This window comes from Alosa alosa, chromosome 21, assembly GCF_017589495.1.
Source record: "Alosa alosa isolate M-15738 ecotype Scorff River chromosome 21, AALO_Geno_1.1, whole genome shotgun sequence".
NCBI lineage: Eukaryota > Metazoa > Chordata > Actinopteri > Clupeiformes > Clupeidae > Alosa > Alosa alosa.
This window is the reverse complement of record NC_063209.1, coordinates 4,146,273-4,171,773: the sequence shown is the minus strand read 5'-3', so window position 1 is coordinate 4,171,773 and position 25,501 is coordinate 4,146,273. Positions and strand designations below refer to the sequence as shown.

The window sequence follows — 25,501 nt, the reverse complement described above, 5'->3', positions numbered from 1 at the left end:
CAAACACAGAATCTTTTCTGACCTTTACTGGTCTCTCCCACTCACTCAGGCTCAACCCTGAGATTCTCCGTATAGTACACAAAAGATAGCAGCACGAGAAGCCGTCATGGTTCACATTCTGAGAAAAAAAACATCAATCACGTCACTCTGAATGCTCGACAAGCAGGGAGCACGGCTTGAACACCACCCCACGCTATCAGCACACCAGTGCTTTTCACAGGGATTACAGTACCCAATAGGCTGGCTAGTGCTGTTGCTAGGCCTCTCTGTTTCCCACTCTCTCTCTTTCTTTCTCTCTCTCTCTCCCTCTCTCCTGCGCTGCAGGATGAAGCATAAAGCAGAAAAATGGCCGAATAATAAATTCTAACTCAATAAAAAGAGGAGACAGCTGCTGCACTCAGACAGAGTCTCCCTTGTCTGTGTCTCCTGCTGCAGAGAGAAGAGGCACACACTCACACGTACACAAGTACACACACACACACACACACTCACACACATGCACCCACAAGCACACACACACACTCTCTCTCTCTCTCTCTCTCTCAAAGCTGTTTGTTGTGAGAGTAATTGTTAGTGGTGCCTCTCCTTATTTTCCATTCATGGCCACTGATGGAGCGCTAAGCCATTATGAAAAAAACACCTACACTGTTCCTGCGTCTGTACTTTATGAGACACAAAACCCTGATAGAGTTGATATTACATCTTAACAATACTTATATATCGGTGTATCACTTCAATTTTGATATTTGACAATACTAAAATGGATTTCTGAACAATAACAAATGACTCGTGTATGGTTGTGTGATGATGTCTTTGACCTCCACTGGCTCCTCAGCTAACTGAAGATAGCTCACATTTCCTGAGTAAGCAAACAGACAGACACACTGATGCCACTTCTACAGGGAGGAGGATGAAGAAGGATCCTCTGTGTTTGCTCTTAGCTGAGAATGGAAGGTGTGTATTTGATCATCAGGAGGCTGTCTAAGGTAAAACAGTGACAGTACTGACATGCTGCATGCACTAAACATCACACCGTCTGTGTTCCCAACAGGAAGAATACTCTTCATTTTGTTTTACAGTTTCACAAGGGACACAATAGATGGGAGAGTGGGAAGGAGCAAAACTGTTTTAAGTGGCTGCTGTCTTCTCCAAAAGCCCTCTCAGCTATGGATCTAATACACATGTGATGAGTTGGCTACCTCTCAGGTTCTCTTGTCCTTCTACAGGGACTGGTGATGAGCCAACAGACACCCTTGGAACTACGTGCGTTGCACACACAGCCTCTCCTCACAAGTGCCACTATATCTGAATAACACATCAATGGAATGCAACGCCATTGTCTGAGTGTGTGTGTGTGTGTGTGTGTGTGTGTGTGTGTGTGTGTGTGTGTGTGTGTGTATGTGCCCTCTGGCGAGGGTGAGTGTGTGTTACCTTGAGCGAGTCGAAGCAAGCGATGACGCGGCCATTCTCCACGTGGCAGCTGCGAGAGGGGTGGGCGAACTTGCACTCAGCGTCTGAGCGGGAGCAGGTGCCTCTCTGGTACTCGCGGCACACCTCCAGCGTCAGCCACTTGGCATCGCGGCCCACCGCCACGTTGACGGCCATGATGAGGGGGTGATGGCAGATGCCAGCAGGGGTGGGGTCGGGGGGTCGGGGTGGGGCACCCAGCGGCAATGGAGGGCACGGCGACAAACAGAGCACACAGCAACAACGGAGAAGGAAACACCCTACAGCGCCTCAGTGAAATGATGGCAAGTTAGCTTAGCTGATACCTAGCACAGCAACTCCCAATGTCCTGGTGTTAAAGCAGGCAGGTGAGGCAAACAAATCACTTTGAGAAAATAAACAAAAACAGAAACAACACTGACTAGTGCTCAGTTTGTGAATAGCTGAGAGTATACTGAAGTCCAGCAGGATTTAACAAAGGTGAAGAGGTGGGGCTTTGGACAGAAATGCTTTATGGATGTCCTTGCAGGTGTGGTGGTTAAGTGTGTGTGGGGGGGGTGTCTGCAGAGTCCAGCTCTGTCTCAGGAACGAGGTGCCAAGGTCAGGCAGGACAGCGTGGCATGCTGGGGCGTGTCCGGCCGCGGCCCCTCTGCAGGCAGGCTCCGCAGGGCTCCGAAAGAGTGCGTCCTTCCGCTCGCCTGTGGGGTGGCGGGTCACCTTCTCGCCACTCCCTGCCTCGTTTGCGTCCGGCCCGAAGAAAACTACGCAGGTTCCTCTCAAGCGGCCAAATGACCCATCGCCAAAGCAAAGCAAGCGCTAGTGCTGCTAGCCACTTATGCTAACATGTCTGAGAATAGAAGGGAGTGGGTAGGGTGGGGCGGGTTGGGGGGACACTGTAACTGGACGTCAGGATAAGGCAAGGTCTTTAAAAGGACAACTAATGGACCTGTGTCCTTGATCTAATGGGGTGGAATAGCAGCAGGAGGAGAGGGAGCAGAGATGGAGAAACTGTCTGCCTGTCAGGGTGAAATATAATCCTAGTCAAGGCCAAGCCCTCAACAAACATACACACACGCACACACGCGCACACGACACACACACGCACGCACACACACTCACACACACACACACATAGAAAGACTCACACAAGCCAGCAGGGGGGAGATTTATCCAAGCAGGTAGACCCACATGGAAGCCAGGAATGCCTCTGCTGCTGCTGCTGCTGCTGCTGCTGCTCTCAGCGTAGGCACTTTAGTGGGGCTGTAGTTTGTCCTCTTGTTTCAGTCTTGTTCACATCCCTCCAGCACCCCACAAGTCCTGTGCTCGCCACGTTCACTCCTTCCTCATCTTCGCCCCTCACTTCTTCAAGTGCGTGGCTTCAGTCCAACAAAAGCCTGCCTTTGAAGGGAAGGAGAAGACGATTAAAAAAAAAGTATGTCAGGAGACGGCGATGAGTAGTTGGCGATCAGTCAACTGAAAGGAGAGCAGCTCTGCGGAGGAGCGCCACTCATCTGTGAGGGCGCGGGGAATACAGGTGGCAGTTTGAAAACAAACAAAGCCGACGAGCAGGAGGAGCAGGAGGAGCGGGAGGAGGAGGGGGAGACGCGCGCGTGTGGCCAGCGCAGCCCCGCGCACTATTTGCACTGCAAACCTGAGACGGACACGCGGCGAGAGCGGGAGACTGAGACGGGCAGAGGAGCGACCGGAGCGAGACGGACGGCAGCAAGCGAGAGCACATGGAGAGGAGCAGAGCAGAGGAGGAAGAGAGGGAGAGAGAGAGAGAGAGAGAGAGAGAGAGGGAGCTGAGGAGGAGCCGCGCGGACGGACGGAGAGAGAGAGAGAGAGAGAGAGAGAGAGGGGAGAGGAGAGCAGAGGAAGGAGAGAGGGGCGGGCAGCCGGGAGAGAGAGCAGACAGCAGTGCTCAGGAAAAAGGCCAGGCTACGTCTTGATTAAGAGATAGAGCGGGTGGGTGAGTGAGAGAGAGAGAGAGAGAGAGAGAGAGAGGGGGGTGATACGTCACTTCAGCAACTCCCATGTGCTCCGCGGAGGATAAAGTGACAGCATGTCTGAACGCGCACATGCTCGTGATTTATGCACGCGGAGAGGTCAGCGTACAACTCTGACGTCACTGCAGCTTTTGTACACAATTGCAAAACGTGAAACAGAGGGGTGGAAAATCACCCGGGAAGAGAAAGGGAGCTGTTTTTCACTACTGCAGCTGCTGAGCACTAAGCACAGGATCACACAGCCAATCACAGCGAGCCTCGCAAGCTGACAGAGGGGCTCCTTGGCCAATGGCGTGAGGAGTGACGCACCGATGCCGTTTCCTTTTTTTCTCTCTCTCTCTCTCCATGTCCCTCTCTGTGTCTCTCTCTCAGCACCTACCCACCTTGGCAGGGTGTGAGGCTGTCATTGCTATGCTCTATGGGCAGATTTAAAAGGCAGTGACATTCAGCAGAAATGACTGCAAAACCTGGGTGCTATTGACGCTGCACAGGGTGATGGATGGAGAAGAGTGAATGAGGAGAGGGATGACAGGATGGATGGCAGAGAGAGAGAGAGAGAGAAAAGGTCATATTGCATAGTGGATATTTGTTTATGTTCATCTTCTATTTCTATCTGTTTTTAAGGGACATGATAAGGAACAGCTTTTAAATTAGGAGACACTATACAGTATGTGTGTTGATCTCCATGGTGACATGTAGCAGGTTTTGCTGCGTGTGTGTGTGTCTGTGTGTGTCTCTGAATGACAAAGGGGGTGTTGCTGGGAAGAGAATATGAGGCAGCGCAGCAGGAGACTTGCTCAGGAGGGAGTATGTGTATGTGTGTGTATGTGTGTGCATGTGTGTGTGCCTGTGTGTGTGCCTGTGTGTCTTTGTAAATATGCATGTCATGAGTCTGACATCAGACATGCAGCGCACTGCTACCCGTGAACACAGCAATGTTTAGCAATCTGACTCAATACAAACCACAAAATACACAAATGATCTGACGACACAATGACCCATCAAAATGTCCACTACCCTCTAGACGTTACCGCTGTACGCGCTGCCAGGAAGAAAGAGCGGCGAGGTCAAATAGCACTTAGACATCTATCAATACATTGAACAAAGTAAAGAGAGCAGGTGAAGAGAGAGAGAGAGTGAGTGAGAGAGAGAGGGGGAGAGAGAGGGGGGGAGGGAGAGAGAGAGTGAGAGTGGTTGGGGCAGATTTGATCAGTGCCTGTGTCTCATAGCGACAGACACAGACAGAGGGAGTGGTGGGGGGTTTGTGCGTATGAGAGTGCAGACAGGCTAGGAGGAGTGCACTGCAGTGAGGGAGGAGAGAGAGGGGAAAGAGAGAGAGGAGGGAGAGAGAGAGATAAAAGAGTGGGAGAGATAGGAGAGAGAGAGAGAGAAAGAGAGGGGGAGAAAGACAGGAATGAAAAGTGAATTAATACACCCACCTTCAGACAAGAGAACAAAGGGACGCACTATGAAGAAAGAAAGAAAGAAAGCAAGAAAGCAAAAGAAGGGCCAAGAGGGAAAAGTAGGCTTTGCTCCGTTGCATATGTCATCACACCAACCTCTGGCTCCACCCTCCCTCCCCCACGCCCACACACCTCCATCTATCCAGGGATCGATACAGAGTTCCCTCAAGGGAACTCACTCATCCCTTCCCCAGGTCTGCTAGGCAGGATGCCGGGAACACGTCCAGAGACTGAGCAAAGCTCAGCGCTGAACCACACACGCACTTAGAACACAAGAACTCCAAACATGTTCATAACCACACACACAGACACATACAGTACACACACACACACACACACACACACACACACACACACACACACACACACACACACACACACAAAAGACCTTAAGTGCATGTGTACAGCTACACATATACGTAGCCGCGTGCACTTTTAGACTTGTGCAGATCTGTGCTACCAGTTTCAAAAGGTCATCTCTGCAATGCAGCATGCAGGCCCGGGGCAAGCCAGGGTACGCTTAGCTCACGTTGCTGCCTGTCATGTGGATGCCTTGCTGACACTCCCCAACATGGAAACACACACACACACACACACACACACACAGATGCAGACACACACACACATACACACACACCGCAAGTCGTCCACAATAGACCAACGTGACAACAAACTCACAGACACGTTGTCAGCACCATAAATAGATAATAATAAGTGTCACATGAATTAATGACGGATGCAAAGCAAACAGACATCACCGTTCTGCGTGTCGGTGGTGCCTTCCAAAAGCATGACCTGCATTCTAAACATCGGTGGGATGTTGAATAAGATGTCTGTCAGACACACTCAATCAATATCCCGCCAGTGTAATGGGGCAGACGTGGACGTGTTCACGCTGCCACAGCAAACAGTGACACAGTGTTTTCACGGGGCAAATAACTCTCTTTTGGGCCAAATATGATCACGGTGACTTGGAATACACACAACTTCACCTGATATGAATGACAAAGAATTTCAGAACACTGTCAGGATTCAGGCTGATCAATGAGGGACACATTAATAACAAAAGGAAAGAAAGAAAGTAAGGAAGAAAGGAAAGAAAGATAGACAGCTAGGCCATCCAGGGGCAATAGAAGGTTTGATTGAGGTGCATTAAGGCAGGGGGCAGCTGAGCGGCGGGCTTACTGCAGCATGGAGAGGGATGAGAACCACCGTGCAGACAAAGCCTGGCTCTGGTTCCGGCTGCACAGGGCAAAGCTGCATGAGGGTCGCCCTGCATAACGCTGGCACCAGCGGTGTAGCGAAGGGAACATACAGAACTGACACTACAAGGTCACCCAAACAAGCGCACACACACACACACACACACACACACCACACACACACTGTTACAAAGTAGCTTAATGCTAGGTCTATGAAACATACTTGTGTGTTTAGTGTGGGAGAGTTATTGGTGGTAACAAAGCTCATTGATAAAAACATTCTGTATGGACACCATCCCTAGCTGAGTACAGTATTTGCATAGCCACAAGTATAATATATGTATAGTTGCACAGGAATAGATAACCTCTGTGCTCTTACATAACATATGGAAGGTAAACATGAATTAGCAAATGCATATAAAAGGTTATGGTTCACCATTTAGGCCTAACCAATAGAAGTGTAAACATACACGTACAAACATAACCGATAGCTTTATCTATTTATCTATAACTATATTATATGACTTGTTACTACTGTGTTTTAGCCCCTTAGGTGGACAGAATGCAGAACTCTCCGATCTTAGAAACAGGCCATGTTCTACTTAAATATAAATAATATCACATACCATACTTAATTATCTTCTCTATACTATTCTGACCAGTGTATTTAGGTCATGACATTTTTGATGACTCTTAAGGCGTAGTTCTCTAACAAACCATCAAATATTTTCCAAATACAGATTTTTTGGAAGTAGGAGATAAAATCTTCCAAATGACCTACCAAGGACATTCAAATAATGAATGAATAATGAGACCAGCTGAACCAGAGCAGTTCACTTCCTTAATACTGAAATTTTACAAAGTTTGAAAACGTCCAACGTCCAAACATAGTATACTCGCTTAAAGGATAATTCCGGTGTGATTTTGACCTAAAGTGTGTTGAAACATGATACCGAGTGTGAACGTATGTCTCATAGCTCACCTCGGCTTGTCCCCTGCACTCAGAAATCTGGCGCTAGTTAGCCAATGCTACCAACACAGTGTTTCGCTGTGGTGCCTCGGCATCGCCTAGCCATGCAAATAAATCACTGTTTTACACCATTTACGAGGCTCAAAGTAGCTCCATACTTCATTGGTAGACTTCGAGGGCCTTGACATTTAAAACGAGACATAGAGAACTTTGAAAAAGCACTGGTAGTTTATTTACAAGACGATTTATACAGACAGTACCTTAAGGAATTTTACCGTTCGACGCCATCTTGAATTTAGTCACGATAAGTCGAGCGACGAGTACGAACCAACAAGTATGATAAGGGATCAGATTCCAAAAATAATTCCGTGAAAATGCATGGATTCCAGTTGCTGCTCCTGGAAGCAACTGAATCCATGCATTTCCACTGAATTATTTTTTAGGCTAACTAGCGCCAGATTTCTGAGTGCAGAGGACAAGCCGAGGTGAGCTATGAGACATTCGTTCACACTCGGTATCATGTTTCAACACACTTTAGGTCAATATCACACCGGAATTCTCCTTTAAAATTGAGTAAACTGCCCCATGGTAGCCGCTGTCTCGTGGACTTCTTAGTTCTGTGCCACATGAACCTAGATCTACATCACATTATTACCCCTCACCAAGAGTCGGTCAGAAGATTCCAGGACTAAGCCACATGTATGCTATTGCTTGTGCTACTAAATGAGCTAAAACAGCTATCATACAATGGGAACATGACGATCAGCAGTTGGGGCCTTTCTGCCCCTCAGCTGACATGATTCATTTGCACGTAAGTGTGAAGGGTCGTATAGCAACCTGTGTGTGTGTGCATTAACAATGTAAATGCAATTTAAAACATTGATGAGCTGTAAGAAAATGTTGAAATACTGTAGGAGGATGCTACATTGGAATTTGTAAGGTAAATGTGGAGCTTCGGTTCCAAGACCCCCAATGTAATGTTGTTAATGTGGCAGAGAATATGAGAGCTTGGGCTTCAGAAAGGGATGCAAAAGAAGGTTGCTAAATGTAGCAGCTTTTCAACCTGAAGTGTTAATTGCATCGAAAGGGGAGTGCTGACCAAAATATTGAAATGTCTTGGAAACACAAGTCCTGATTGAACACAGCGTAGCTGTTGCAAGGTGTAGAGGCAAGGGAACAAATGCATTAGGAGCAACTTTTACAGGAATTAACCATGGAATTTGGAGTGAACCCTCAGAATGGAATGAACAATGGAATGCATACAATATGTTGGTCGTACAGGAAGACCGTGATTGTGAGTAAAGAATCAGTGTGGCACATAACCAAAGGCAGCAATACTGATGCAGGCTGAGCACAGGAGCTGATGGATTGCCTGCCGCCATAGGTGATGCTGAACTAGCCAGGTTTCCCTGCAGCAGAAGGGGGCATGGGGCTCCAGAAGTCAGCAGGTAGAGGTCAGGTGCTAGCATAGGAAGCAGGGGGAGGAGGAGGCTACTGTTGACTCCAGCACGCTGCATCCCTCATCAGAGACGGAATACCACAACATAACCTTCATTCCACAGAGAGCTTACATAGGCATACAAGCCCAGCTACAAAAGCTACAACGCTAATGCTTCTAGATAATCATTACACTACTATAAGACCCCCACAACGTGCTGTTGATTACCACTTTTATCAATTATATTTAAGAACAATGCATATTGTATTTTTTGTTCGGTCTGTCTTACTAGTAATCTTTCCTTTCTTAAGGCATGAGTAATATCCTTCCTCCTTATATTTGCAGCAAGATAAATGAACTTGCCATTTCACTAATGGATGGCCACTCCAAAACAGTATGTTAGACTTCACCTCCAAAATGAAACCAGAGCTGCAGAAAGCCAAATCCTCCAGCTAAAATGGAGAGCTGCAGAGTTTGAGGTGATTCAGGTAAGGTTAAATGAGATGAGACAGGGGGAGGACCAGAGAAGGGGTGGGGGTGGGGATGGGCAAAAAAGAGTAAGTGCCCACAGCCAGGGAGAAAAATAATTAGGTTAAGTATCCATAATCCCGTCAACCTATTACAGCACTGGCCTTCACTCACAGAAACATCCAACCCACATCCACTCCCTCTCCCTTCCCCCTCTTTCTGCCTGTCTTACTGCCTTTCTTCCTGTCGGTCTGTCTGTCTGTCTCGCTCTCTTGCACACACACCCACACACACAAACAAACTCTGAAGACAAAACCTAGAGAATGGATTGAAACAGAGGCAATACATATGCATGTATTTGCATTGGGAAAAGAAAGACATAGCCTTTCATACTAACTGATCTGCAGTGAGTGCACGTGACTTTCTCATTTGTAATATCCAATGTCATTTAGATATTTCAGCATTTGCGCACTGTTGACCTATTGATGATTTGCTGACTGTTTCTGGCCTCTGTCCTGCCAGTGGGTAGAACAAAGATATTTAAAGCCTGTGGTTCTAAGGGTAGGGTGGAGTGTGTTATGGTTAAATCAATATCACATATTTAGCCTAGCATTTGATGATTTGTTAATGCCGTTTCTTTAGCAGTATAGTGTCGTGTTTTATTGGAATCTGAAAATTCATGGTATTCGAGGAGGCCCAGAGAGTGGGCGGCAGAGACGGGGTGAGAGGGGGCAGATAAGGACGTGTTTTGTGTGCACAGTAACCTCTCTGTGAGCAGTTATCATTGCTTTTATGGAGCGCAGGAAAATGTGCTAGACCAGTGCAAAGTCTGCAACAGGGCGAGCGAGACTGGGTGAGAGAGAGTGTGTGTGTGAGACAGACGGAGGGCGAGTTTGAACTCGCTTAGCTGTTAAATGAGCCACTGATATGGAGGGAGCTGTGCTGAGACAAGGCTGGCCAAAGCGGTGACGTGTGTGTGTTTGTGCAAGCCTCGGAGCCTGGGTTTATGACTGGGTGAGAACACTGTTCCCCTATGTGCCTATCCATCCATCTCATTCCTCAACCAAACGGAGGGAATTTCACTTCAGTGGGCAGAGGAGCACTGATCATCATAAAGGCTAATGATAACACCGTATCCTGAGTTAACCTCGGTGCCATAGTTGATTAGTTGAACTATTAAATTAGTCGCCAACTGTTTTGGTAATCAGTTTTGTGCCATTTTTTAATGAAAATACCTCAACATTCTCTGATTGCAGCTTCTCAAACTTGAATATTTTCAGCTCTAGTCCTCTATGACAGTAAACTAAATATCTTTGTTGTGTGGTCAAAACAAGACATAATCCAGTGTCGTCTTCTATGCCAACAACAATCCTTGCAGGATTTTAAATGTTTCCTTTAAAAGTGCATGCAGGTTTGTTGAGGAGACAGAGACACGGGAGAGGCTGTGCAAAGGTGCGCATAGCTCTACAATGAAAGGATTTCATCCAATTTAAGTAGTACAATATTGAAAATCATTGTGTGGTGGTCAGTGTTGATATTGTGGTGGGCTGCCAGAAATAAGTCAGTGTATGGGAAACACTGTAATCTTGGGCTTTGGAAAACACTGATCAACACTTTCAACCATTAACTGACATTTTATCTATCAAACAACTAAGTGATGCATCAAGTAAGTAATTGACAGATTAATCAACAATGATGATAATCGTCAGTTGCAGCCATATAGGTTATAAAAATGTAATAATTACAGTGGAACCTCTGTCTATGCCCACTTCCTCTACAAGACTAGGGGTTGGGTCTACAACATACTGCAGGGCTTGAAGAGTAACCATGGTGATACTCAGAGTGGGAGACCTCAGGTACTCTAGTCTATAACACTCAAACTAGCCCCCGTGCTCAATACTGTAAAGACTACAGTGTGCATTGAAATCAAACTGAATATTTAACCAAGGGACAGCATTCAAAACAGGAATTCACACACACACACACACACACACACACACACACACACTTCATGTATCTAGCACTACAGTACAACTGGACAATGACAATCTGAAGTGCCTTCTTATGAATTTGCCATCAGTGTAGGCCTAATGCAAGCATACTTCAGAGCAGTGCATAATATACTTAATGTGGTCAAACAAGAGTAATATTACTGCACAAAAATGAGGAAATGGCATTTGTGCAAAAAAAGGAACTTGTGATCTTTTGAGGTTAAAAAAGACATAACCATGCAGTGAAATGTTGAAACACCTAGGCTAGTGTGTTTGTGTGGATAGCATTCATGAAGGCCTCAAAAAAAATATGATGTTAGTTATAGTTGTAGAATATTTCAGGACAGACACATCCATCCAGACATAGCTCATCACCAGTGGCTCAATTCACTGAGCAAAATATGCTGATGTCAGACAGATTAACCATGACCTTTTCTTAACTGTTCACAAGACAATGTTGGCTTATTTCTGGGATAAAAGTAACAAATAAAGTGGACTGAGCAGTGAGGTTTCATATCTCTCTCTCTCACACACACACACCTCAAGAAGGTTCCAGAAAACCAAGGACAAATTCTGTTTCTATTGTAAGTAAACACGTTATGGTTGGGAGAGCGCTCTTGGCTCCGTCCATGAAAATGTCATCATGACTTAGATTTAATAGCGCTGTCTGACAGCCTAGTAAAGAGAGAGTGTTACCACTTTGCACTCAGTTACTTAAGCAACCTTTCCCCTCAGTGCAATGGTTAGAACCTTCTGTTACCAAAATGGAATTTCATTTCTTGACTTAAGTCATACGGGCCTTATGTTATGCTCGATTTTGGTGGCGAGTTTGTAAACTGACATAAGGCTACCTGTTACTCAAACACTGAGAACAGGCTACGCAGTGTGTCAAATAGCCTACGCTTCTATTACAGCCCTAGAACTAGAACGCGGGCTAAAACGCGTTTTCCTCATGATCTGTTAGAATATCTCACTATACTTACCCTTCCACGCACATTTCGTGATAAATAAGCGACATTTCGCAACTCCGGATATCAAACCTAGGCTATGAACCTTTAGCTACTAGAATGCTACGCATTTGAAAATGGTTGAGATGTTTGACAGCCAGCCAGACCTAAAAAAATGTATGCCATGTAAAAAAGGCTTTGCACAACTGCTTAGTTATTAAAAACTACCAGCCGCTCACAATGCAGAAATGGTTCTTCAAATGAACCTCCCAAATCTTTAACATGGGATACAACCGCCTAGCATAGATAGATATAGCAGGAGTGAAAGACGAACTGTCACCTGGCCACGACATTCTGAGGGCTGCGTTCAAATTAGACTTTCGAAAACAATATAATTGTATCGGTCTATCGACATATCGGGCTTTCATCATAGGATTGGTCGAGAACATGCGTAAGTTTATGATAAAGGAAATACTGCAACTAGGAAGTCTCTTACCTGACTAGACAGCTGTTTCATCAGACTTTGTGATAAATAATCGGCCTCCCAGACGTATTTTTAAATCATTCTCTCCTACAAGCACAACCAATCATTTATCTACTTTCGCCACGTCGCGAAAGTGGATGAATGTACTCGGGTGCCTGAGAATACAAACTAAACTTTTCTTAATATTTCTTTAACTGTACTGGGTTTCTATGCAAGCACTGAATGCAATGCATGAAATGCTACATTAGCGATTAAAGCAAGCGATGGGAAGCGTGAAGCAAGCTATCGTTGCTTGCTACACGAGGCGAAGTGAAAATGAGGGAGGGTTGCGAGGTAATGTGTGCGTGCGTCTCCTGACCACTATTACGCATTGCCGTGTTGCCTCCATTTTGGGGGAATCCCGTTTGAGTTGACTGTAATAACTGGTGTAGGGTGAGAGAATCACTGTAAAACAGTACATATACCCATACAGACCACACATTGACCATTTTCTGAACCCAGTCGAAAAGAGGGTGGAGTTCATTTTGAATTTCAGTAGAATAGAGCCAATTACAAACGTTGAATTGTATTCAGATTATAATGTCGCATAGATCTTATTGAATATACCAGTATGTAAGAATAAATATATAGCTTAAATATTAATTTAAGCAAAATAGAGCGTTTAGATAAGAAACATAAGCCTTTCCAACAACCACCTAATTGATCTTGCTGTTAAAATTAAGGTATGACTATTCTTAACGTTAACACTCAAGTCTACCTCCACTTTTTTGAGAGGGTAGAAATGTTCTCATCCTCATCTTCTGCTAGGAGCTGTTGATTCATATGCAACTCCGCGCGGCATGAAGTTGAACAGGACTGAAAAGTGCAGAAAATCTCGTGCCAGAGACTTTGGCGCCATCTGGTGTATTTGAAGTTGAACTGGAGAGAAAAAAAAACATGACGGCTAGACCTTGAGGTTGCGTGGTTCAACCTAATAGTAAATAAATTGTAACAGTAAATTGTAAATCATTTCAGGTGTCCCAGTAAACAACACCCACACAAAACAAAATAAAAGGTTACCATATTTCCCCAATATGAAACCGTACTGAAATTAGATAGCAGTTGCCAATGCAATACATATTAGGTAGGAAACTAATGATCTTTAAAATAGGCTAGCCTACCATAAACGGAATAATTCACTACCAGAAGTAGATACGAGATTATTACAAAATTTATTTGTGGGAAACAACAAACAGTATTCTTTTCAATCACATTCCTTGTTCTTTTTCAGTCTATTGTTATGAGCAAATACAGTGAACTGTAAATGGCCAAAGTTAAAATGCGTAGCTCAGTATAACTCAGTAGAACATAATAAATCAAAACCATAACAATTGACTATGCATATAAAAACATTCCAACAATTGACAAAAGGCATTTTGATTCAGTATAAAAAAAGAAAGCTTATAGTAACAGTAACAGTTCCATATTAGTACAGTCCGGGAGCACAACAGGAACATTCTGTGGGGAACGGGGTGATTGTGGTACACATTGATTGAGGAGAGAAAGCTTCAAAGGTTTTTAAGTTAGTTACATCATACATTACACTGTAGTGTACATCATACACCTTTAAATTGTACTGTGACACAGATAACAAATTACAATATGAGAACATAGTGTGTGCAAACTGTAGCAGATCATGATATGTTGTAGAAGGCTACAATAGTAGTTGGTATATGTGGGTTTGAATGAGTTCCCAGTGGTCAGAGGCAGACGAAGTGAGTTGGCTGTCCGTTAGTTACCACTCCTCCATGTGCCTTTCGTGTTTACCACTGCTCTACATTTTCCATGTAGTCCTCAATGGAGTCATTCTCCTCTACATCCCACCAGGACTCTTCAGACTGAGCTTCGCTTTCCTCCCATGATCCAGTATTTAGATCGTCCAGCTTCTCCTCAGATGGCGGCTGACTTTGGCTGGGGTTGGACTCCGCCTCCGGCTGCTGTGGCCTCCCCGGTCTCTCGGTGGGCTTCGCGCCCATCCCCAGCCAGGGCAGGCCTTTAGTCCGCAGCCGTCGGCGTGCCTGCTGCCTGCGTTCACGGGCCTGTCGGCGCTCCTGCTGCCGCGCGAACTGGAAACGCTGCAGGAAGAGGTCGCGGGCGTACTCATACAGTTCCACGTCCCACTCGTTGAGCTGCCGGATGCGCCGCTGTGTCTCAGAGGCCACCTCCACACTGGCCGCGCGCGTGCCGTTCAGCTGCGTGAAGGGCGCGATGAACGCCAGCCGGAAGGTGTGTTCGAACAGGTACTGCGTCTTGCGCTGGTACTCGGTGAGGCCGAAGAAGGCCATGCGGCGCAGGTTGCGCTTGGCGCTCTCCAGCAGCACGGCGCCGCGCTCATGGTCGCTCATGGCCGTCAGGTTGTAGCAGCCCACCAGGCTCAGGTCGGCCAGCATGCGCGTCTGCCGGTTGTTGGCCAGGTTGTAGGGGCAGGCCATGAACTCTTCCAGCGAGCAGCCGGACCAGTCGTCGCCACTGTAGCAGCTGGGCAGCTCAGCCAGCGTGGGGGCGCGGCCGTCGCACCAGTGCACAGAGGCCTTCCAGGTGGCCCCGCGCTGCACATGCCGCCATTCACTGAGGTAGCGCCACACTGGATCCCTCAGTATGGTGATGTAGTGGTAATTCCTGCTGAGAGAAGCAGACGAAGCCCATTCAGTTAGAACTTAAGTAAGCCAAGAAATTACTATGGAGGAACATGTCATCTTTTACCTTACATAACTACTGAAATTATAATGTGAGCCTGCATCTTAACAAGATGCACAAAGACAACTCAACTGCTCTTGGTTAATTTACTGTGTCAACACAACAGATTTTAAAGAGTTTAATGTGTTGGTTTACAGCAGAGTTTTAAGCAGGTACTTGTGTTGTGGTATGTCTCACACTACTAGTTTTGGCATCATCTTCAAATTGATTTTGATGTGACATGATGATGTGATGAACACATCTGTTATTCCCACTAGGGCTATGCACAATATAGTTCTGGGACGGAAACGTCACGAAAATGCAAGGAGAGGTTTTACAGCTAAGTGCAAAAGACACTTGTTAGCATCCTCGCAATAAATTATAAAACTGTGTTGTTTTTTGTCTGCACCACCTTAGTACCAAATAAAACTGAAACTTAAAAAAGTAAAGGATACCAAAATGCAAAACCAGTAAAATGAACCTTGCCAAATCTGGATGATGTAAGTGTTGGCCTATCTGCTTTTCAATGGCTATTTACTGGTATTCTTGTATTTAAGCACATTGGTCCATACTTGTAAATCTTTCTGTTCCCTCTTGTTTCCTTTCCTCTTCCCTGTATCACCCTCTCCTCCTTCTATGGCTTTCCTGGACTGGCCTCAGGCAGAGGGACCCTTTTGAGCTGTGTTGTGCTCAAGGTGGCACTCTATTGCATGGAAGCTTTTTCCGTGCCACCGTCTTTGTGTTAGTCTGGGGGCATTAACCCATTTTAATCCTGTATGTTGACTCTTGTATTTATAATGGCCTGCTGTGACCTCAGGGAACCTCAAGGGGAAAACACATCCTTTTGCAGCAAATGATGTCAGGAGGTAAACACCTGTAAGGAATTTATTTCTTTGTTATTTTTCTTCTATTAGGCTAATTCTTGGGTGCTGGTCTGTGGCCAAGAAAAATAACCTTTATGCAAACAACTCCATGAGCACAGCATGAAAAGCTGCACTATTCACTCTAAGCAGTTTATCTTGGTGTGTTGGCTTTTTGTCTGAGCCCCACCTCCCACCAGCATGAATCAGTACCTAACAGCTGACAACACGCTGCTGAGTAAGAGGACCAGAAAAGACATTCTCCTGTCTCTCTCTTGCCAAGGAGATACATCCTCCCGTCCTTGTGAATACATACTGGTCTGGAAGACTAATGCTACAGGCCATGAATCTGATCAAGGACTCAGTCAAACTGTCACTATATTTTATTGACACTGTTTTAAACCATCAACATTCCATGTCTTTAGTGAGCAACCACAATCTATTAATGCTTAACTTTCTACAGTGGCTGTTGTAAATCTAGTCCCATAAACCTAGGCGGTCTGTCACATGTCAGTTGCTGTTCCAGATATGAACCAATTGAAATTAGTGCTTTCTACATGGAAAACAGACAAGAAGTGGCATAAGTGTTTGTTTAAAGAACTAACCAGCTGTTCTGTATCAGGCATTTTCTGAAGTGAGAGAAAAGCAGACAGTGGCATCTCATTCGGGTTTCAGGAAAAAAAAAAAACAGCTAAAAGGGTCTCAACACATCCATATCCTTATCTTAAAATTCATGTTATTATTGTTTGTTACCAGTGTTTCATAACAATATCATCATTTGGATTTCATATAGCAGATTACTCCATAGGCCTATTCTAAACACAAAGTTGTGTGTAAACCTATGCTGGGTATCAGTTAGCACCATGCAGGGGCACACATTTGTCTGAGCGGCAGATGTTTTAGGCCGCTCTGCTTCTAGGGAATCAAAAGTGAATAGAAGCTGCAGTGCGCCTGCTGTTAGCGCTCTTAGGGAAGACAAAGCATACCCAATAGTTAAGGCTTGACCTAACAACGACCCTAAATCCCTTAGAATAAAGAAAATGTAGAGTGAATCGTAAAATTGGTGGCAGATGCATAGTCTAGGTGTGATGACATGACATCACAAAATATGCGATTTGATGCAGTGTCTGGTTCAACAGGACAATGAATTCAGAATTCGAGAAAGAATCAAAAGTAGCCTAGGCTACGTTGGGAGACCTACCTCGGTGGCTTTTGTGTTTCTGGCGGCTCATGAACGCCCATCTTAGCGGGTACACAGTTGGTCAGTTCTGTCCAGTCGGCATGCAGGCCACAGCTCCAGCCGGTTGAAAACCTGGAGAAAAGCCATGTCTCCTTCTTGCCTGGTCGGTAACAGGTACATTTCTTCTGACCAGCATGGCATTCGCACGGTCTCTCCAAGTGAATGTTGCGGACCAGATGACGACCGAAGGTTGTACCCCCAGTCTTTTGAATGTGCAGAAAAACAATAACATCATCGCCGTTGATGTTAAAGTCTATGACTCGGTCAAGGTCTTTTGTTGTGAAGTTGAAACGGGGAACAAAACGCGACAGAGCACCATCCTCGGCGACGTATGGATCCCCACCAGTCCCGCTGTTAGCACCATCGACTCCCCCAGACAGTGACTGCGGCGCGCTATCTCTCGACTTGGACAATGACCCCAGGTGTAGCAACTGGCAATCGGAGCTAGGACAAACATACTGTAGTACAATGACACCGAACAGCACCACCATCACCAGGGCGATCAGAAGTCGACTGTTGTTGGACTTTTCATCCATCTTCTCGTGGAGAACTCGGAAGCATTACTCAGCTATGCAAGCCCCCTGCCTCAGCTGGGGAAGAATGTTGTCTTTTGATGTCCCAAAACTGAGCTAGCTAGCCAGCCAACAATCGGTAAGAAACGAATATCTGTGTAGGCTTTTGACGCGCAAATGCCTGGTTGCAGAGCGTGTGAGAAGCTTGATGTGTTTTAGATCACAGGCGATAACGCTGATATATGTTTAAGCGTAAAAAAACACGCCAGGTTTCCCTTCTATTTCACGTACCTCTTGTGATCTAAAGCGCTGTCCTTTTTTTCCCAGCAGCCCTTGCGTAAAAGGAGGCGCTCTCGTTTTGTCTGGAGCCAACCCAGCCCTCTGTTGTATTACTGACGTCACAACATTTGTGGGGGCAACTTTTATGAGTAAGTAGGCCTATGCCATATACATATAGATCGGTTATTGTAGTTATATGATACTCAGCCAATTTGCATTTATATTGAAACCACTTACACACATTTTACATTATTCTTACAAGGGTAAATGTTTATTCCATTAACAATAGTGGATCATTTCATTATTGGTTCTCTGCTGTTGGTAGGCCTATATTGCAATCACTGATATTTTATCCAGCGGGGCCTGTGTAATATATTATAAGTATATATACTCTTTTGATCCCGTGAGGGAAATTTGGTCTCTGCATTTATCCCAATCTGTGAATTAGTGAAACACACTCAGCACACAGTGAAGTGCTGCTACAACAGCGGGGCTCGGGGAGCAGTGAGGAGTTTAGGTGCCGTGCTCAAGGGCACTTCAGCCGCTCCTACTGGTCGGGGTTCGAACCGGCAACCCTCCGGTTACAAGTCCGATGTAGCCTATGTACAAAGGACAAGGCAAGCCATATAGAATAGACCCATAATCAAACCTGACTACTTTGGTCCTCGGTCCTCGCGCCTCATGTCCTTTATGACAGAGACACAATTCCAGGTTATGTATGTAGCCTAAATTAAGGGGTTCCATGCAAACAAAGTCCTCAGGCCATGTAAAAATGCTTCAGCTGGATCCGAAGCACGCTGCTTTAAGCCATTTCTTTTTCACAGGCGCACCATGTGCAACGACGTAGGCGACATTGCGAAATCGTAGAGAGCAACACATGAGAATGACCACATAATTGAAACGTTGATGTTCGAGGTTGTCTTTTGAGGCTCCACTAGAGGGAGCAAGCCGAAATAGCTCAGTTGGGAGAGCGTTAGACTGAAGATCTAAAGGTCCCTGGTTCGATCCCGGGTTTCGGCATTTTGAACACGCAAAGCAGGTTTCAACAGACCTCACCACTGATTTCACCATCAGATCCAACAAAAGTGCTGCAAACCAACCTGTCCTCGATTACCGCGGTTATGTGAAAATGTAGCCTCTAGGCCTGGAGTACATAACCTACATTCCCGTGAAAGTAACACCCCTACACGGCATGGAACAAATAGCACTCGCTTACCCTTTTAAGATGGAAAGAACGTTCTGATTGAAAAGGCTACCAATAGTAGACCTACTGATTCTCCACTAGGCTACAATATGTCCAGTTTTTAATTTTGTGTAATGTAATGATCAGTGTCAGCTATACGAAGTCTTGAAACGCCCCCATCTGGTATATGGAGTTATAGGTTAAAAAACTCATCTTCCTTCAAGGAAAAGCCCCCTCAACATTAATTATGGTGACAATTTATTTTGGTTGGCTCGGCTCGCGCATCCCCACCACCCGACACATAAAAACGCAACACATTCTATTGACGCATTCCAGGCATCATGTTTAATTAGCCGCCCTACATGATGACAATCAAAATGTGCAACTGGTCTATGAGCTTGCACGCTAAAAAAAACAGCGTGGAGAACATTTGACTGGTTAGATAGCACTTCACTGCAAACCACGCACTGTGGATTTGGGCAGTCTGTCTCCCAATCCACGTGAAGCCTAGGCCTATGGCTCATCATACTTTCGTTTTATCAGTCTTTTCTGTCTAGTCCTTTCTTTAAATCCCCCTGCTCTCCACTTCCACCTTCATCTTTCTGCCCCCCAACCCATTTCCCGTTACCTGTCTCCTGCTCTGTTTCTCTCGCTTCTCCTCTTCGATCGCTTTAATTAGGCCTTTTTTTGGACAGTGTCCCTATTTTTAGCCAGTTTTCCATGTTTGCGTAGACTTCTACCTATATTTCCACGAAACTAACGCGTCAGATATTCTGGCTGCCCGCAAGAAATCATGTGCATTGTGGGTAGCTTATTTTTTAATGAAAATCTAGCCTAGAATACTGTAGAGTTTACAAATAATGTCCTTTAATGTCACGTTTCCATATCATTATAACCCGATTCAAAATTATGTATTATTTATGAATTAATTAGATTATTAATTAATTAATCATTTTTAACACCTTTCCGACATTGCCCTTTTCATCTCGCGTACCCCCTAGTGGCAGCTTGTACCACAGTTTGGGAATCCCTGCCTTATGCACTAATGTAAGTTTAACAAACTTATACAAATGATCATTGTGTATTCAGAGTCACAACACATAGCCTAAATTAACCTCCGCTTTCTGATCTTACGCACACTCCACCAAGATGGTGGCCATTTCAGTAGATTTACACACTAACATTATTGTGGAAACACAATAAGCATAGAAACTACATGCACACTTCCTGCACTACACTAAACTAGTATTCACATGAAATAAAACAATAAAACATTGAGACCATTCAACAAAGCACATTGGGTAATAACCAATTCAACACATGAACTGGTTGCTATGGACTCATCACTAGGCTTCCTCAGTCATTGTAGGCTATATTTTAGGCTATAATACCGAACGGTTTGAACAATATAAATTGTGATAAATCACAGCACACAACACTGTAGGCCTTTTTTTAATGTAGGCCTATTTGAAAATCATAAAACTTTTTACATTGAAAATAAGTACACAGAAACATACTTTAAATATCTGCAGTCTTTATTTCAACAAGACTAGAAAATGTTTAATATACTTTTTCATTTACATTTTAGGTTCTATCTCATCTTGTTCGTTCCAAAACATTTACTCTGAAAAAGTACAAATTTGATGAACTGTTATGACCTCTTTCAGAGACATCTAAAATGGCTGCTCATTATTTACACCAACAATTATTTCAGTTGTTTCTAATCCTCACTGGAGATGACTTGTGTGGACCACTGGCAGCAAGTGATCATTATAGTTCCACTAAAATCCAGTACCTCATGGCTTTAAGGTGTACTGTGGACCAGAAATGGAATTCCCCAGTCATTTCAAGTGTCTATGTCGCCAGTAATGTAAGGAACCTGGCTCTCACATGTGTAGCCTTTTGATGTCTGACGCCCACTTCCCTACATCTTTGACAATGACGGAGGCAATTTGGGTATCTCTACTTTTACAGACTCACAAATATCACAATTAGCAAAGATTCAGTAATTGGAAAAGCCAGAGACATATGAGGACTGCATTTCAATGCAGGATTCATACATTCCCTCAGTGTTGGCAGCAAGGCTAATTTAAAGAAATGCTAAAGCAATGACAGGACAGCGCAAGCTTTTCTAAGCCTCACTGAATGCTGAACTTCCTTCAGTGTCATCGCAGACTTGAAAGACTCAGGGCTGCCATTCTAGAATCCTTGAAAGAAATCAAATGGTACATTGCTTCTTATTTTTTTTTTTTTAAAGATTACATTGCAGTTAACAGACACCTGTCTAAAACATCTAGTGAAATTGTCCAGTTGCATTAAAAACGTAAAATGCCAAAAGGAAAGTGCATCGCACATAGATTAAAATAAAGTTCAGTCAAGGATTTCAGTGGCCAGCCCAGTCCCAACATCACCTCTGCAGAGCTCCCAATCACCATGGCCTACTCCAGGGTCAAAACAGAATGCACTGCTCTATCTTACAGAATCAGATGTTTTATAAAACATACTACCCCAAGCCAATACAAACCCCATCGGGTAATTTATGAAATCATTAGAAATGGCATTCCATCTACAGATATAAATATACTTTTTGAATACTGTATTTAGATACCTATGACGGACATATTTGAAGGTGTGTTCATAAATGCCTTTCAAGAAACATGCAATTAAATAATTTACTGTACAAAAGCACAGAGTGGAATATTTTCTTGTGACAAGTGGGAAACAAGCCGTAATAGAGAAAGTAACACTGGTTATTCTTCTGAACACTAACGATTCAATAAGGGTTGAATATCTGGGTTAAAGTTCAATATCTAAGGACGCCATTTTTAGGTCCACCACTACCATCCAGTGGCTGAGAAACGTACCGATGGCATGTTTTTGGGTACATAAAAAAAGTTCAGACGTAATTTGAAATTAAGGCAACAGCAGGATATGAGGGGTGCACAGAATTGACAAACAAGCTGATTTAAGAACAGAAGGTGAGAGGTAACTTTGCATGGTGATGCAGACAAATTATTATTTTTTTTTAAAATAAAAATAAAAAATTGCACTGACCACTCCTATACCAACATTGGCTGTCGCACTGGAACTAGTCATAAAAGCTGCTGTACCTAAAACAATTACTAAAAAACACAAAAAAAAACAAACACACCTTCCACATGAAACCCTGTGTTCCTCCCACCTCCCATGCTCCAAGGGTCATCACAGTCCTCAATTTTAAACAATGCACACTTAGCCCTGGCTGCCTTCCGATCAGCTCATGGCCAGCATACAGTAACGACACAACTCTGCCAGGGTCACTTCTCTGCCAACATGGCGACCATCATGAGACACTTCCAGTGTGAAAGGTCAGCTGATTGTGCCATTGTGCCAGAGTGTGCTGGCAGTGTTGTGGACCGGTTGCCATCAGCTTTGCTTTCTGTGGGCGGGGCGGGGCAGGAGGGGAGGTGCTGGTCAGGGGCCGTACTGAGATCAACTGAGGCAGAGGGATACGGTGCAGCTCAAGCACACACACTCAGATGATCGGGGGAGAATTAAAAGCACAAAACCTGCCCATGCTTCTCGGAGCCATCCCCCTCCTTCTGAACCAGCCCAGCTTGGAGACCAGCTACTTCTTCACCCTTGGCCCTTTTCTGCACCACACGCTTCTTTAGTCTGGTCTCTTCCTATTCGGTCATCAAAGTATGTGGTCAAACCTTGGCCAATTACATGTTCTGATTAACCCCACAACATGGATTGTGGATAACCCAAGTACTGAAATATTTACACACACACACACACACACACACGCACGCACGCACACACACACACACAGACACACACACTTACACCTGGTTATAAAAGCTATGTCTGATTACAGAATACTTGCTACACTGCTGCTTAATTGATCTATATATGTAGTACAAGGGTAGGTTAATTATCAGAGACAAAGATTTTGCATGTATTTACAAACACATCCATCCACAAACAGACAAACAGACACACACACACACATACACACACACAAACAAACCACTAACACACAACCCCTCCAAACACCCATATAATTACTCAAACACCAATAAAAAAGCATTAAAATGTGAGCAGAGGGCCCAAACACTGCTGGTGAAGTGGGGTACGAGTTAAAAACCCTGTTCAAGATGGCGGGGGAACAAAAAATGTAACAGACCGAGCTGATGGAAGGTGATATTCTGTAGAAACTCCCACAGATGTGCGTGAATGTCCTTGTCTTGATTTTAAAAAAAAAGAAAGAAAACAAAACTGTTTATTTTAAAAGTGAACGTATTATAGCATTAGAGTCTTCCCCAGATCAACAGGCAGATCGAGGTCTGGAAGGCAAGTCTTTCCAAGTCCTCAGACAGTTTTGTTTCCCTGCTCTCTCCATCCCTCTCTCTCTTTCTCTCGCTCACTCTCTCCCTTTCCCCCCGCGGTGCCGGGGCATCTATCTCCAGTGCGTCTCTAGCAGGACCAGCAGGAGGCCGAGTAGAGCCAGCAGCAGGTTGGCCCGCGCCGCCGGGGCCGCGGCCTTCGTGCCCTCTGTTTCTTGGTGCACGAATCGCACGTTGGGCTTGGCCGGGGCCGTGGTGGAGAAGTACATGTCACCTTCACAGGGCGGGGACTCGCAGACGCCGCTGCCACTCTCCTCACCGCTGCCATCCTCCTCTGTGGGGAGAAAGACATGCCAAATGAACTCACTCTGTACGCTAATAACATTGATTACAATGTAGTGTAGTGGTTAAGGAACTGGGCTAGCATGCAGTAGCCTGAAAAGTTCAATTCCCAGCTTCCACCGTTGTGCCCTTGAGCAAGGTACTCCACCCCAACTTGCTCGGGGACAATGTAATTCCTTGTAACATATGTAAGTCACTTTGTGTGTCTGCTAAATGTAAATAAATAAATGAAAGTTATGAATTCTTATAAAGAAATGGGCGGAGTTGATAAACATAAAAAGCAGAATGAAGTATTGATCTGAAAATGCACACAACATAAGTAGTTAATTAATATGCTCCAACTCTCATCCCATGGAGTCCCTGTCGTATGGTTTTGTGAAGGACCCGCTCACCATTGTCGGATGAGATGTCATTTCCATTGTAAGCTGCCTTCAGCCAGGTGGTCATCTCCTTCAGGACAACAATCTGCCGGCGGATCACCACGTCAGGTTTGGTGATGTCCACTTCCACGTCGGGGTTGGCCACCTGATTGGCCAGGCCACTGTTCATGACGACAGACTCGTACCTACAAACGACAGAAATACCAAGATCAGTCATGTAGCCAATGGCACGTGTAATTCATGTTACACTGGCACTTTGTGTGGGTAGGAGAGCCATAGTACCTGCTCTTGGCTGTGCCGTTCCAACATTCCTCATCACCAATGGCAACCCTCTCCCCTTCGCAAACAGTGTCTGGAAGTGTGGACCAGAACTTCTTGGCATGCTTCAGCTTCTTCTTCACATCCATTACCTGGGCAACAAGAGAGCAGGGAACACTTACACCCAGCTCAGTATGACAAGTTTGGAGTCAGACCTCATGTCAGTCTAGGCAAACACAGATCATTGTTGGCTCTTGTTGACAGCCAGTGCTCTATCTGTGTGTGTGTGTGTGTGGCCTGGTCATCCACTCACCAGTCTATCCAGGCTGGTGCCGGCTGCAGTCGTGGGCCGGGCATCAGGGCTGTAGGGACGGAAGCGGCCGGTGAAGCCGGTCTCCTTGATGGAGCGACTGGTGCGACTGAAGGCCTTACTGGGTTTCGGCTGCCCACAGCCCTGGAACACCTGCACATACAGAGAAGGAGAGACGCAACTTAAAATGACCGTCTCTGATGCACACTTTTGGTGTCAGTAAAGAGCTGATGTTTAATCTCTACAGAAATTCTCTTTTTCCCGTCCGTCTTTCCCAACATACAGCCTACTAAAGAATGGTCTCTGCAATTGATTTCAGAATTAAGCTTTATCCCAAACTATGGATTGAATGGAGTCCAAACAAACCTAGCCTTGTGCACATGGTTTTGCTGATACCCACCTTCTGAGAGACCTGCATGCTGTTCTCCTGCATGTTCATGATGGCATCAGAGATCTTGACATCGATGGGGTCCATCACTGACTCAAAGTTGAAGGGTCCCTCAAGCCGGTCAGCCAGACTCAACATGGCATCTGCATACCAGACACACAGAAGATTCACAATTACACAGGAGTATGACATACAAAATGCCTACCTGCTACAGTAGGTTTCACACAGGAATCCAATGTAGCAGATTCATGATCAGAGACTATTCTGTTAAACTGTGTGACCATTACTCCA

The 25,501-nt window shown here is 45.1% G+C and overlaps 3 protein-coding genes and 1 non-coding gene across 17 annotated transcripts in view; 1 reads left to right on the top strand and 3 right to left on the bottom strand.

Annotated features, from left to right (window-relative positions):
- Positions 1-12,714, bottom strand: part of mbnl3 (muscleblind-like splicing regulator 3) — a 32,975-nt gene extending 20,261 nt beyond the window's left edge. For 10 of the 13 annotated variants that reach the window (XM_048232011.1, XM_048232015.1, XM_048232019.1 and 7 more), the window contains exons 1-2: positions 12,428-12,714; positions 1,432-2,844 (exon numbers count right to left, since the gene is read on the bottom strand). In XM_048232011.1, the coding sequence (XP_048087968.1) occupies positions 1,432-1,605 (174 nt within the window). In that variant the 5' untranslated portion in view covers positions 1,606-2,844; positions 12,428-12,714. Of the gene's footprint in view, positions 1-1,431; positions 3,245-12,427 lie in introns of those variants that run through there. The other 3 variants (XM_048232014.1, XM_048232013.1, XM_048232012.1) reach the window with 3 other exon arrangements.
- An 893-nt stretch (positions 12,715-13,607) lies between these two features.
- Positions 13,608-18,087, bottom strand: hs6st2 (heparan sulfate 6-O-sulfotransferase 2). Of its 2 annotated transcripts, none has more exons than XM_048232305.1 (2): positions 17,192-18,087; positions 13,608-15,076 (listed from the first exon to the last, which is right to left on the bottom strand). In XM_048232305.1, exons 1-2 carry the CDS (start codon positions 17,764-17,766, stop codon positions 14,218-14,220), a joined length of 1,434 nt encoding a protein of 477 aa, XP_048088262.1. In that variant the 5' UTR covers positions 17,767-18,087; the 3' UTR covers positions 13,608-14,217. The 2 variants fall into 2 exon arrangements, with proteins under 2 accessions (XP_048088262.1, XP_048088263.1); XM_048232306.1 differs by having other exon boundaries at positions 13,608-15,073.
- An 881-nt stretch (positions 18,088-18,968) lies between these two features.
- On the top strand, positions 18,969-19,041 carry trnaf-gaa. Its single transcript has one exon. It is a non-coding gene; the product is annotated as a tRNA-Phe (tRNA).
- Positions 19,042-20,721: 1,680 nt separating this feature from the next.
- Positions 20,722-25,501, bottom strand: part of gpc4 (glypican 4) — a 32,854-nt gene continuing 28,074 nt past the window's right edge. The window contains exons 5-9 of the mRNA XM_048231872.1: positions 25,223-25,353; positions 24,826-24,975; positions 24,537-24,664; positions 24,267-24,439; positions 20,722-23,866 (exon numbers count right to left, since the gene is read on the bottom strand). Coding sequence (XP_048087829.1) covers positions 23,646-23,866; positions 24,267-24,439; positions 24,537-24,664; positions 24,826-24,975; positions 25,223-25,353 — 803 coding nt within the window. The 3' untranslated portion in view covers positions 20,722-23,645. The remainder of the gene's footprint in view (positions 23,867-24,266; positions 24,440-24,536; positions 24,665-24,825; positions 24,976-25,222; positions 25,354-25,501) is intronic.

Coding starts and splice junctions, on each gene's coding strand:
- hs6st2 (XM_048232305.1), bottom strand. CDS start 17,766: ATGGATGAAAAGTCCAACAACAGTCGACTTCTGATCGCCCTGGTGATG. Junction 15,077..17,191: donor GAAACACAAAAGCCACCGAG/GTAGGTCTCCCA, acceptor TGCTTCTCTCAG/CAGGAATTACCACTACATCA.